The sequence below is a fragment of the Ailuropoda melanoleuca genome, chromosome 6 (assembly GCF_002007445.2).
Source record: "Ailuropoda melanoleuca isolate Jingjing chromosome 6, ASM200744v2, whole genome shotgun sequence".
Lineage (NCBI taxonomy): Eukaryota > Metazoa > Chordata > Mammalia > Carnivora > Ursidae > Ailuropoda > Ailuropoda melanoleuca.
This window is the reverse complement of record NC_048223.1, coordinates 120,949,601-120,963,537: the sequence shown is the minus strand read 5'-3', so window position 1 is coordinate 120,963,537 and position 13,937 is coordinate 120,949,601. Positions and strand designations below refer to the sequence as shown.

Here is a 13,937-nt window from a genome sequence, read left to right as displayed (position 1 = left end):
CTGCTAAAGCATGAGATTGATTATAAGATCAGGAGATAAGATCCTACATACTATAATTATCATCCTAATATAGTTTTTGTTATTCCAAAATTAGCCCAGGCCAAACAGGATCCACAAAGAAATTCTGTTATAATGACATGCTCAACATACCCAGCTAAAGAACATTACAAACATAAATAAAGACAATGTAAAGCTGGGGCACCTGGGTGGCTCAGTCGGTTAAGCATCTGCCTTTAGCTCAGGTCATGATCCCAGGGTCCTGGGATCGAGTCCCACACTGGGCTCCCTGTTCAGGGGGGAGCCTGCTTCTCCCTCTCCCTCTGCCACTCTGGCTGCTTGTGTTCTCTGTATCAAATAAATAAAATCTTTAAAAACAAACAAAACAAAAAACGTAAAGCTTATGAGTCCACAACTCCTCTCCACTCATACAAATAACTTTCTACTCCAATGTCTATCTGATGCTTATAACCCTTCCACAAAATCCCTGAGAAGTGCTCAAAACCTTCACTTTTAGATACCTCTTTCAAAGCGACCAGTTCTACTCTGCATAATGGTTATGCCCTGTAAGTGTGTTAATGGAAAAATGTATTATCTCTGGAAACAAATTTTTAGGCAGTATACATTGAGACAAGGCTGTTTCCCTTCACTTGATTCTCATACCTACCTAATCTAAACCACATTTGTCTCAAAATAAATACTTACGCAACAGCAAGAACGCCTTCCCCGGCCTTAGTGATGCCTTCCTGCCGCTTGGCGTCGTGTCCCACATGGAGATGGTTAACCTGACTGCATAAATTCTGGAGAAAAGGCAGCAACTCGGACTTAGGTATACTTGAGCTGTCACTTGCTTTCTTCGGGAGGAAAGAAGAAACTGCATTTCTGAGGTCATTCTCAAGAAGAGAATGGTTTTGCGGCACAATGTTATACTCTTTGAGGTTTGTAATATTTCCTCCACCAGCTGGCTGTGGACTTTTATCAACGTAAGCTTTTAAGTCTTCGGTCCCGTTTCCAGATGTCAATCCGGTTCTAAAAGGGAAAGGTGTGGAGGGCAACTTGTCTGAGGCTCCTGAAGCAGGTGATGACTNATGACGACTGCAGGTCGACCACACGTTTGGGGCCAGTATTTCCCAAAACCCACTGAAGCTGCTCTCCGATGGGAACACAATTCTAAGCAAGGTAAATAAATACATGTTACTATCGACAGTGACGACAGCTAACTTCTGGGGTAATTTCTGTAAGTCAAGCAAGGTGCAGTCTTTCATTTGATCCTCAAAACATCCATACAAAGTAGGCTATGATTACTTTCCCAATCTTAAGCTGAAGAGACCAAGGCTAAAGGTAACTTGGCTAAGGTAACACAACTAGTAAGTGGCAGAACTGGGACATGAACCCAGGGCCCCTAACTCCAGAGTCAAGGCTTTTAATGATCTCACTGTAGTTTTTCCTAAAGGAAATATTAAATATTAGCATGTTAGTAAAACTGCATTAGCATTAATGTCTCCACTAAAAAGAGCTCCTTAATTTATGGTAATAAAATAGAGTACTCTCAACTGAGGCACAATAATTGATAATATTCTTAGAATTAAATATCCTCTATCAAGTTTCACATATAATAAGCTAACCTAAGGAAATCTTTTATCACTAGCTTATCATGGAAGATACACCAGATTGCTTATATACTAGAAGTTTGATATTTCACCAGTACTCTTGCGACATCTGCAACGACTAAAATGAGCAACTTGTGGCTATGTCTGCCTTAATGATTTGTAGGAGAACAGATTAAGTTTTATGGCCTCAACTGAACTGGCTCTATTAGTCATGACAAGATTCTGGCTCACTTCTGTGATGAAGCTACATGGTCTCCCATTCAGGGGCATGTTCTTGCTATGCTCTTCAATTTTTCCATAAGAGAAAAGCAAAACCACTTCTAGCCTACTAAACTGTTAAGCTATAGGGCTGTATCCTAAATTGGAAACACAAAAAGTCTATTAGAGATTCTTATGGGAGATAACATCACATCCTTACTGTTGCCTGACACCTAGTGAAAGAGACTGAGACAAGTATTATACAGGTGAGCTGAAGAAACTCAGCACATACATCGCCCAGATACTCTAAAAAATGATTCCTGGATCAAGCCAACCCAAAACTCATTCAGTCAACAAATACTTACCAGAAATCTACGCTGTTTTTCTGGCACAGGGAATAAGTGGGTGAATAAGACATGAAAATCATTGATACATGGAACCAATACGGGGGCAGGGAACAATGGAAAGAAGGAAGGAAGGGAGCAAGTGAGGTAGGGAGGAAGGAAAGAAGGAAGGAAAGCAGGCAGGCAGGCAATATATCATGTGGGTGGAGATGGTAATAAATACTTCAGGGAAAAATAAAGGAGGCAAGGGGAATAATGAGAGCCAGGGAAGTTGTGGGGTGGGAGTGGGAGGGTCTCCATAGAACTTCTTTTACTGAACTGTACTTTGGAGGAATACTCTTTTATAAAGAAATGTTATCTTCTACTGAATACAAGTTTCGGATAAACCTTAAATTATTCCTAGAAGATGGACTGCATACAATTATATTATATAATTATATAATTTAAATATATAATATGTATAGAATTAAATACAAAATTTTAAAATTCAACAACTCTCCTTTGGTAGAAAGGGCCTTAGTCCATCACGATGACAAAGCTAAATTATTTTTGGTAGTGGTATAATAGTCCAAAAAAACCTTAATGACAGAAAATTGAAAATTCCCTTTTTTTAAACTGAATTTTCTTTTTAGAGACAGACAACATGAGTGGAGGGTAGGGGGAGGCAGAGAGAGAGAGAGAGAGAGAGAGAATCTCAAGCAGGCTCCATGCCCAGTATGGAGCCCGACTCTAGGCTCGATTTCACAGCCCTGAGATCATGACCTGAGCCGAAATCAAGAGTCAGATGCTCAACAGACTAAGCCACTGAAGCACCCCAGGAAACAGAAAATTCTGTATAAACAGCAGTGAAATCAACATCAAAATTGTGTACGATGATTAATTTGGCAGACAATTAATTAAGAAAATCTAAACGCAAATAAGGTGCTCACTGTGTGAGGTTTGCTTTTCTAATAGAGCAAATTTTGATTGTAAGAAATTCACTGATTATAAAAATTAGTCATATTTTTCTCACATGAGAGCTCTTAAGGTAATTTCCTTTTCCTCTTTGTATTAAATATCAAGGAATTCACAGGAAAGTCTACGTGGCAGGTGCAGTAAATAAACCAAGTTTATTTACCAGGTGCTGGTGGCTTTTCTGTTTCCTTGTGTTTCATTTTATTCAATTCTTAATTTCTTGTGCTGTCACATGTTGCCTTGCAAGGCCCACCAAACCCTTCTTTTTAAAGATTTTATTTATCTATTTATTTGAGAGAGAGCAAGAGTGAGAGAGATCACAGAGGAAGAGAGAGAGAAGCAGGCTCCCTGCTGAGCGGAGAGCCCGATATGGGGCTCGATCCCAGGACCCTGGGATCACCACCTGAGCCAAAGGTGCTGAGCTACCCAGGTATCCCCAAACCCTTTTAAAAGTAGGTGGGGGAACAGGTATGAAATAATTTACATGTATTTATCGCTTAGGATCCATGTCATACGTTATATGGAAAACACTTACAGAGTAGCTTAAAAGAACTGTAAAAGCATTTGTGCAGAATTATGTCCACACACCTATACATGAATATGTAAAGGACCATGTATCCGTGTATATACATAATCTTACATATGTGCACATTTACCCCCAGACTGGTGAAAAATTAAGTGTTATTTCTGACTACCTTGTCAGATATCTGAAAGGATTGTCTAACTTTTATTATAAAAAATTTAAACAAGTATCACCTTGAAAAAGTAAGAAAAAAAGATACTTGTTATTTCAAAGGTGAAAAAAGTAAACAGTATAAATCCTGCATAGCTGAGTATGTTTCCTTTGAGAAAAATGGGGTGCTTCCCCACTCAGGTAACATTAAATGAAAACTACAGGCTAGGCACTTTGATACAGAATTCTTATTCAGTTTTTCTAAATTGTAAAGCAAAAACAAATCAGAGTCAGCAGATTTTAACTTCAAAGGTAATGAAGTAAGATTTCAACAAAACTTTCAAGAACACAAGCAACCCTAAAGCACAGGTGAGGCCGGGAGAGGTAGAGGGCTTCTAACAAATCTTCCCGGGTCGCTTCTTTCCCCTTCACGACAGGACCTGCCCAAATTAATGAAGGAAGGTTCTAAACAGTGTGTGCGATCACACAGCTTCCACAGAAGGAAGAGTTTTGATCATGAAACATCTCTACCTTATTTATATATTTATTTTTAAGTTTTTTTTTTTTTAAGTAATCTCTACAGCCAACATGGGGCTTGAACTTACAAGTCCTAGATCAAGAGTCACACACTCTACCATCTGAGCCAGCCAAGGGCCCCAAAACATCCCTAATTTATACTTAACAAATAGTTACATAGCTTATACGACATTTTCCAGGGAGACAGTCCATGTAGATAGGCTTGTTAATAATATGCAATCCTAGAAAACCAGGTATGCCCTGTAAGAATCATCCCATAAATAGAACCTCCCCACTTGGAAGAGGTCTTTTATTAGCATGTTTAAAAGAAGATTTAATTGCACCATCTTCCGTCTTCCCCAGGTGCTCCCCAAATGTCCCCATGTACAATGATTCAGTGGGGGGGGAGGGGGCAGGTCACAACACGTGCACTGGATGGAAGGACTTGCATGTGTTTCAACATACACAGAAAACTGTAGGATACACACCAAGCTGGGGAACAGAATGACAGCTGGGAGAGCACTTTTATAATTTACTTAATGCACTTCTGAACAGACTGAAATTCATAGCAAAGAAAACATGTTATTTTTGGAATTACACCAAAAAACTTAAAGAGATGGCAAAAAAAAAAATCAACTATCCATGTTACCTCTTTTTCCAAAGTTAAGTTTTTAGAACATAAAAATCAGTCCATGAGCTGATTTTAATTCATTACCATCTCTGATGTTTCCAAAGTCTTACACACAAAAAATAATTTCTTCTTGTTTTACATTTTCTATCTCCATAGGATCCTTCCCCTCGATCATTTGTTCTTAAAATATACCATGCATTACGAAGCATCTGGGGATGCCTGTTTGATATACTGATTCCTGGACCCCACCTTCTGGGTTTTCAGGTCATTGGTGACAGCCAGGAATCTGCACTTTATAAACATTCCAAGGGACTCTGATACCGGTAAGCTCCTTATCTCTATCATTCTTGAAACAAACCCACTATACCCTGGGTACCTCCACATTCCAACTACACCCATTTACTGCCTAATCCCTCAAAATCTGGTTTCCATCTCATGATCATTCAAACTGACCCCCTGAAGATCTCCAAGGAGCACTTAGTTGATAATCCAAAAGCACATATATCATATACTTACTTGGAGCCATGAACAAGACAAACAAACCAGCTCCCTGTTTGCATAAAACTACTTTAATGAGATAAACAGACCAATAAATAAACAACAACAAAATAGTCAAGAAGGCTCTGATGAAAATATGATGCAGATGTGGAGGAAAAGGCTATTTTAAAGCAGTGGTTAGGGAAGGTCTCACTAAGGACATACCATTTAAGCTGAAATGTTAGTAAAAAGAAACAGACAGCCTTGCCAACGTCTGGGGAAAGGGCTTCTGGATTAAGAGAAATGTTAAGATGCAAAGGTCCTGAACACACCTGAGTATCTGAGGACTACACACATCAGCATGTCTGGAGCCAGGGGCCACGAGATGTGTCAGGAGATGAGGTTAAGGAATCAAAGGAGCCCCAAATCTTAGACACCAGGGTAAGGAACCTGGGTTAATTCTGCATGTGATGGGAAGCAGTCACAGGGCTTTACACAGGGAAGGATGAGTCTGATTTACCCTTTGAGATTATTCTGGTCGCCCCGTGGAGCATGGACTGCAGTGGAGCAGGAGGACCAGTTAGCGACTTCCTGAGGATCGAGGTGGGGCGATGGGAGGAGAGAAAGAAAGTGCGGAACTGGTACTTTTTTGAAACCCTCCAAAAAGATGAAGCAATGCCAAATCACACAACTACTCATGTCAGCACCACAACCTGAAATCAGGTCTCCTGACATCAGATCTTCCCCTGTGCTACTCGGTCACACCACTGGTCTTCCGCTGTTCTGTTCCTTTTCCTGCTCCCTACATCGCTTACCTCACCTAGCTATTCCCCACGGACCTTTCTTCCTTGCTCCGGCTCTCCCTTCACCACTTCCCCTGTCCTCTACGGGGGTACCTCTCTCAAATCTCCCTTCCGCTCCCCTGCCCCACCCCACGCCCCCCTGTGGTTCCAAAAGCTCGCATCATCATCCCAGGCACTGTTTGATTCACATCTACAACTTAATATTCCCAAAATCAAACTCCCTTTTTCCCAAGCGGTCTCCTCCCTTGGGTTCCATTTATATTGTTGGTATTACCGTCTTCAAAACCTCAATGTCCCCTTTAACTCTAATTTTCTCCGGCAATATCAGAATCGAGTTGGTTGTCCAGGGCTAATGGTGCCATTGTAGTAACATCTCACCATCCAGCATCAGGTTAGATGTCCAATTTCAGACCTTCCTTAACTCTCATCTGGATGAGGGAAGGAACATGGAACTGCCCCCCTGGAGTCTCACCTCCTACTGACTCACTGTTCCTTCTCATTCCTCTTATGCATAGCGCTGGGTCAGAATTTCTCAAAATGTAGGCAAAACCATGGATGAACATTTTTTTGATCTTTTCTTTTTTTTAAAAATTTTTTATTATGTTATGTTAGTCACCATACAGTACATCCTTAGTTTTTGATGCAGTGTTCCATGATTCCATGGATGAACATTTAAAGTAACATTCAGGGGCGCCTGGGTGGCACAGCGGTTAAGCGTCTGCCTTTGGCTCAGGGCCTGATCCTGGTGTTATGGGATCGAGCCCCACATCAGGCTCCTCCGCTATGAGCCTGCTTCTTCCTCTCCCGCACCCCCCCTGCTTGTGTTCCCTCTCTCGCTGGCTGTCTCTATCTCTGTCGAATAAATAAATAAAATCTTCAAAAATAAAATAAAATAAAATAAAATAAACATTCAAAGCCCTCTATGATCCGGCCCCAAGCTAAACTCCCCCAACCACTTCTTCACCCCAGAGAAGTGAACTTCTATTCATTTCCTAGCTATATCTTGTTCCTTCTAGCACTGAAGAGTTAAACCATGCTATTTCCTCTCTCCCAAATTGCATCCCTCCAAATTTACTTGCCCGGTCCCATCCTTCTTTCTTAAAGGTCTAGATAAAATGAGACTATAAAGATCCTTAAAGATAGGTCAGAAACTAATTGATCTTTGAACTTTCTAAAGTGCTCAAAACATTGCCTTATTCACTGACAAGGTGCTTAATAAATATTTGCTGAATGAATGAGTAAATTAATGGAAAATTGTGAAGATCTGTGGTAAGATATTTTTTGTAGAAGAGAAAGTCTATAAAATGCTATTTTATAAAGGCAAATAAAAATAATCAAATCAACAGTAAAAGAACACAGAAGCTGAAATCAATACATGTCCTTATAAAAAGCTGTCATTTTGAAATTTTTAATGGTACCTGGACAGAATCCATGTCTACCAACCTGCTGCTGAAACTTAACCATATTCATCAACTGCTGAGCACCAGGTGACAGCTTTGACCCCATGGCCTCCATGAGAGTTTGGACCCTCTGCAGGTCTATCCTTGATACTAGAGCAGGAGAGCTTGTTGAAGAATTTGCTGAAACCCGCTTCAGTTGTACCACAATTTTACTGATGAACACACACTGCTTTTCACCAAAGGAGAGCAACTATTATAAAACAGAGAAGTTCCGGAAAATAATAATATTAGACAATAATCACTATTTAAGGTCACTTTTTTATATAAACTAGCAATAATAATGTATTTAGGAAAAACAAATAAACTTGAAATACATTTTCATTTTTAAGTGTTCCTGAAAATTGTAATGATCAGCACTTCTAATTTACTATGAGGCTCATGAGAACTATTTATATTAAAGAATATCATTTCAAACTGAAAAAATACACTATATACAAAAGGGGCTACAATAAAATTTCATTCACTTAATGAATAAAAATAAACTATACCAATCTGAGAACTTAACACAGCACAGCTAGCTATAATACTACTTAATACAAAAGAAGGCTTTACAAAAGCACTTCCAAAGTATTTACAAAAATACTCAAAATATTTAGCACCTGGGTGGCTCAGTCAGTTAAGCGTCTGCCTTCAGCTCAGGTCATGATCCCAGGGTCCTGCGATCAAGTCCCACATCAGGCTCCCTGGTCAGCGGGGAGTCTGCTTCTCCCTCTCCTGCTCCCCCTGCTTTGCTCTGTCAAATACATAAATAAAATCTTTTTTTAAAAACCCTAAAAATAAGTAAGTCTTTTAGAATTTAGAATTATAAAAGAAAATTAGAATGGTCTAACATAACCTACTGGTTCACACACAAAAAAGAGGAAGTCAGGGGTGATTTTCTTACCCAAATTGGTAAAAGTCAAGCTTGGAACCTAGCCCTCTGGCTTCTATGGCAGTGTCCTGCCCAATGATTTATGCTGCCTTATTTCTTCTTCTTCTTCTTTTTAGATTTTATTTATTTATCTGACACAGAGAGAGGGAGAAAGTAGCAGAGGAAGAGGGAGAAGCAGATCCCCCACTGAGCAGGGAGCCCAAGGCAGGACTCTATCCAGGGACCCCAGGATCATGACTTGAGCTGAAGGCAGACGCCTAACCAAATGAGCCATCTAGGCAACCCTGCACTGCCTTATTTCATCCATGTTTCTGAACCAAAAGACATTTCTTGTGTGATGTGGACAACAAAGTAGCAAAGTGGAAAGGGACCAAGGATTTAGAATCAGACAGAGTCAATGATGATTCTACTTAGAGCCTGTGTGACCCTGGGAAAAGGCAAAAACCTGAGTCAGGAATAAAATGAGGGTAAAAACAATGATTTTACATGGTTGTTATGAGGATTAAAATTCCCAGTATCTACCACTGACTAAGTGCTCAAAAAGATGGGTCAGTAACTATTAACTTTCATATACTACTGCCCCAGAACAAGCTTTAGTAGGCCTAGGATTTCTCTAATGAGACCACCCTTAGCACTCCCATAGAATTTCCATAGAAGAGTTAACAAAAAACACTTCCTTCAGAGACACACACAAAGCCATATGTAACATGACAACACAGGTCAAGAACCCCTAATCCAAGAACTCAGAGTGTGGCACCAAAAAAGTGACTGTTCTCAACAATTAAGGAACCTCTGCATTAAATTTATATACCTACCGTCTAATCTCCCTACAACCCCTGTCTGCCTTTTCATCCCCATTGCCCCACCACCGAATATGGGACTTAATCTTATTGAGTCAGCTTATAACTCTATTTCATCACAATAGAATGTCAGCAACATAAGGGCAGTCATTCATCATATTACTGCTAACTTCCTACATGTCTAGTTATAGTATCCAGCATCAGTAGGCATTCAAATACTTGTTGAATGCATTAAACACTTCATTTAAATAAATCTGGAAGCTATTAATATATATTGTATAAAACAGTATCTTGGAATAATCCATTCTGTAAATTTGCTATAGCAGGCTATGAAATTACTTATTGTTTCTTATTCTAAAGTCTTGTAATCCTGTATAAAGTAACATAGAGATAAAAAGATAGCAAGGATTTATTTCCTTTTTAAAAAAATTTAAAAACAGCTTTATTATTGGGCTATAATTCACACGCCAAGCAATCAAATAACTTAAAGTGTGCGATTCAGTGGATTTTAGTATATTCACAGGGTTGTGTGGCCATTTTAATTGCATTGTATTTTTTCTTATTTTTTATTTAAATTCTAGTTAACATACAGTGCAATACTGGATTCAGGAGTAGAATTCAGTGATTCATCACTTACAACACCCAGTGCTCACCATAAGTGCCCTCCTTAATACCCATCACACATTTAGCCCACCCCCCACCCACCTCCCTCCAGCAGCCCTGTTTGTTCTCTATCTTTAAGAGTCCCTCATGGTTTGTTTCCCTCTTTCTTTTTTCTCCTCCCCCCCATATATGTTCATCTGTTTTCTTTCTTAAATTCCATATGAGTGAAATCATACGGTACTTGTCTTTCTCTGACTGACTTATTTCACTTAGCATGATACACTCTAGCTCCAGCCATGTTGTTGCAAATGGCAAGATTTCGTTCTTTTTGATGGCTGAGTAATATTACATTGTTACATATACCACATCTTCAACCATTCATCAGCTGATGGACATTTGGGCTCTCTCCATAGTTTGGCTATTGTTGATAATGCTGCTATAAACATCAGGGTGCATGTACCCTTTCGAATCTGCATTTCTGTATCCTTTGGATAAATACCTAGTAGTGCCATTGCTGGGTCGTAGGGTAGCTCCATTTTTAGCTTTTTGAGGAACCTCCATACTGTTTTCCAGAGTGGCTGCACCAGTTTGCATTCCCATTAACAGTGCAAGAGGCTTCCCCTTTCTCCACATCCTCATCAACACCTGTTGTTTCTTGTGTTGTTAATTTTAGTCTTTCTGACAGCTGTCAGGTGGTACTCATTGTGGTTCTGATTGTATTTCCCTGACGATGAGTGATGCTGAGCATCTTTTCATATGTCTGTCAGCCATTTGTAGGTCTTCTTTGGAAAATGTCTATTCATGCCTTCTGCCCATTTCTTAACTGGATTGTTTTTTGGGTGTTGAGTTTGATAACTTCTTTATAGACTTTGGATACTAACTCTTTATCAGATGTCATTTGCAAATATCTTCTCCCATTCCACAGGCTCCCTTTTAGTTTTGTTGATTGTTTCCTTCACTGTGCAGAAACTTTTTATCTTGATGAAGTCCCAATAGTTCATTTTTGCTTTTGTTTCCCTTGCCTCCCGCAAGAAGTTGCTCCAGCCAAGAGCTTTCTGCCTGTGCTCTCTTCTAGGATTTTGATGGTTTCCTGTCTCACATTTAGGTCTTTCATTCATTTGAATTTATTTTTGTATATGGTGTAAGACAGTGGTCCAGTTTCACTCTTCTGCTTGTTGTTCTGCAGGTCCAATTTTCCCAACACCATTTGTTGAAGAGACTGTCTTTTTTCCACTGGATTATCTTTCCTGCTTTGCTGAAAATTAGTTTACCATATAATCGTGGGTCCATTTTGGGGTTTTCAATTCTGTTCCATTGATCTACATGTCTGTTTTTCTGCCAGTACCATTCTGTCTTGATGATTACAGCTTTGTAGTGTAACTTGAAGTCTGGAATTGTGATGCCTCCAGCTTTTCTTTTCTTTTTCAGGACTGTTTTTGCAACTTGGGGTCTTTTGTGGTTCCATACGAATTTTAGGATTGTTTGTTCTAGCTCTGTGAAAATGCTCATGGTATTTTGATAGGGATTGCATTACATGTATAGATTTCTTTGGGTAGTATAGACATTTTAACAAAGTTTGTTCTTCTAGTCGATAAGCATGGAATGTTTTTCCATTTCTTTGTGTCCTCTTCAATTTCCTTCATAAGTTTTCTACAGTTTTCAGAATATAGATCTTTTACACCTCTTTGGTTAGGTTTATTCCTAGGTATCTTATGGTGTTTGGTGCTAGCCATCGCAATTTTAGAACATCACCCAAAAAGTAGCCCTGTACCCAGTGGCAGTCACTCCCCATCCCACCAACCCCCCCAGCCCCAGACAATAACTAATCTACTTTCAGTCTCTATGGATTTGCCTATTCTGGACCATATATATATATATTCCATATATACATATTCCATATATATATTCCATATATATATATATATTCCATATATACATGGAATCATATAACGTATGATCCCAACTTCTTTTGCATAGTATGTTTCAAGGTTCATGTGTGTTTCTATATGCTTTTTATGACCCAATACTTTTCCATTGTGTGGGTATACCATATTTTGTTTACACATTCAGTGATGGACAGTTGGGTTGTTTTTTTTGTAACATTTTGGCTATTAGTAATGATGATCAACATTCATGTACATACCAGGAATTTTTTTTTTTTGGTCCTCTACTTTATACATGAGGTAGTTTGAAAGAAATAAAGTTATCTGACCAAGGTCACTCATCTAGGCAACAAAACAGGAGGAATATTATGGGCCTATGACTTCCAGCTCAGCAACTTTTCCCTAGGCTCCAGTGGTATCATTAAAGTTCACCTCTATGGTATTTTTCATATTCAAGGCATCAGTCCAAATCCCTTTAAATTTTGGATGCTCTTCTCTAATTCCTTAATTCTTCCCTAACTTCCCTAATTCCCTTCTTTCTTGATATATTCCCCTGTATCTTTGATATAATGAAGCCAAAACTGCTTATAGCTTTCATAACACCATATTTTTATGGCAAGATAATCAGGAACAAAGTTGGACTAAGCATATTACCGAACCAACAGAAAACAAGTAAAAATTATACAAAAACATTTGCAGTTGTCAAATTAGTTAAAATCTAGTGATGACTTACCTTTATTTTACAAGCATCACTGAAGGACTCCAATTTTAAATATTTTTTGTAGAAAATAATTTTGTGCTCACTAAAAACAAAATAGAATTTAAATTACTTTTACTTCTATTATTTTTATAGTTACATTTAAAAATGAATTGTTTCAAATGAATAAACAAAGAAACAGCAGAACCAGCTATAAATGCAGAAAACAAACTGATGATTGCCAGAGGGATGGACAAAAAGGATGAAGGAGAGTGAGAGACAGAGGCTTCCAGTTATGGAATGACTAAATAGTGGGAATAAAAGATACAGTAGAGGAAATATAGTCAATGATATTGTAATAGCCTTGTACGGTATGGTAACAGATGATATTGTATTAGCAATAAGTCAATGATATTATAATAATATTGTATGCTAACAGACGGTAGTTATACTCGTGCTGAGCATAGCATAACCTATAGAGATGCTGAATCACTGTGTTGTACACCTGAAACTAATGTAATGTTGTGCGTCAACTATACTCAAATTTAAAAAAATTTTTAATTGTTTCTAAGCCATTACTTAAATCCTGAGATTGAATTCGGGTAGAATCTTTGTAACAGAACCTAGAGAAAAATCAAATTATAACAAGCTGAACTGTGGGTTACATAGACTGGGGTGGCACACTCGTGGGCCTGTGCACCATTTGTAACGGACTTACTTTCAGAAAAATGTGTTCAATGTTCCCGACTAACTGCCAAATTACCTTTGGAAAACAGACCATTGTGTGTTCATGGAGAAAGCCAAGAAGCAGGAATAGGGACTGACTGTAGTCCGTACGGTCTATACAGTCTACCTGGTACCACCCTCTACCCAGTCACCTCCCTCAATTAGCTCGAAATTTCCACATTAACAACAATGAGCTTTCTAGCTCAGACTCTCTCAAAGAATCCTTAAAGGGAGAAACTTCTACTCCTGCTGGTAGGTTTTTATCTTCTCTCCCCGAGCGCCCGGCATCAATGTCAGGCAGTCAACAAATACCACAAATGCTGAGCAAAGTCACACGGCTTGGCGAGAACACCTCCGCGTTCACAAGTTACAAACCTGTTCTCCGGGTCACTACACACGTTCTTGCCCCTGCTGGTTCCACAGTACTCCTCTCCTAAGTACACTTCCATATTTCTTGCTGAACTTAAAATGCCCACAGAAACGATTTCTTCGCCTCCGTTAGGGTCACATCGCAGGTATAGGAAGCAGGGCTTTTCACCCGGGCTGCTGGGGCTGCTCTTCAAAACCACCAGATCTGGGCTGCAAAGAAAACCGTCCAACATATTAATCAGTGTACTTGTCCGAACACCGCTCACAACCCTCTTATCAGGCCACGGGTCCTCCTCCTAACTCACTTCTTCATCTGCCCCTGCTG

At 39.2% G+C, this 13,937-nt stretch overlaps 1 protein-coding gene across 1 annotated transcript in view; it reads right to left on the bottom strand.

Moving 5' to 3' along the window:
- Nucleotides 1-13,931, bottom strand: part of C6H10orf88 (chromosome 6 C10orf88 homolog) — a 16,129-nt gene extending 2,198 nt beyond the window's left edge. Inside the window, 5 exon segments of the mRNA XM_034663386.1 lie at nucleotides 703-1,076; nucleotides 1,078-1,167; nucleotides 7,647-7,853; nucleotides 12,554-12,623; nucleotides 13,619-13,931. Coding sequence (XP_034519277.1) covers nucleotides 703-1,076; nucleotides 1,078-1,167; nucleotides 7,647-7,853; nucleotides 12,554-12,623; nucleotides 13,619-13,845 — 968 coding nt within the window. The 5' untranslated portion in view covers nucleotides 13,846-13,931.
- Nucleotides 13,932-13,937: the final 6 nt, after the last annotated feature.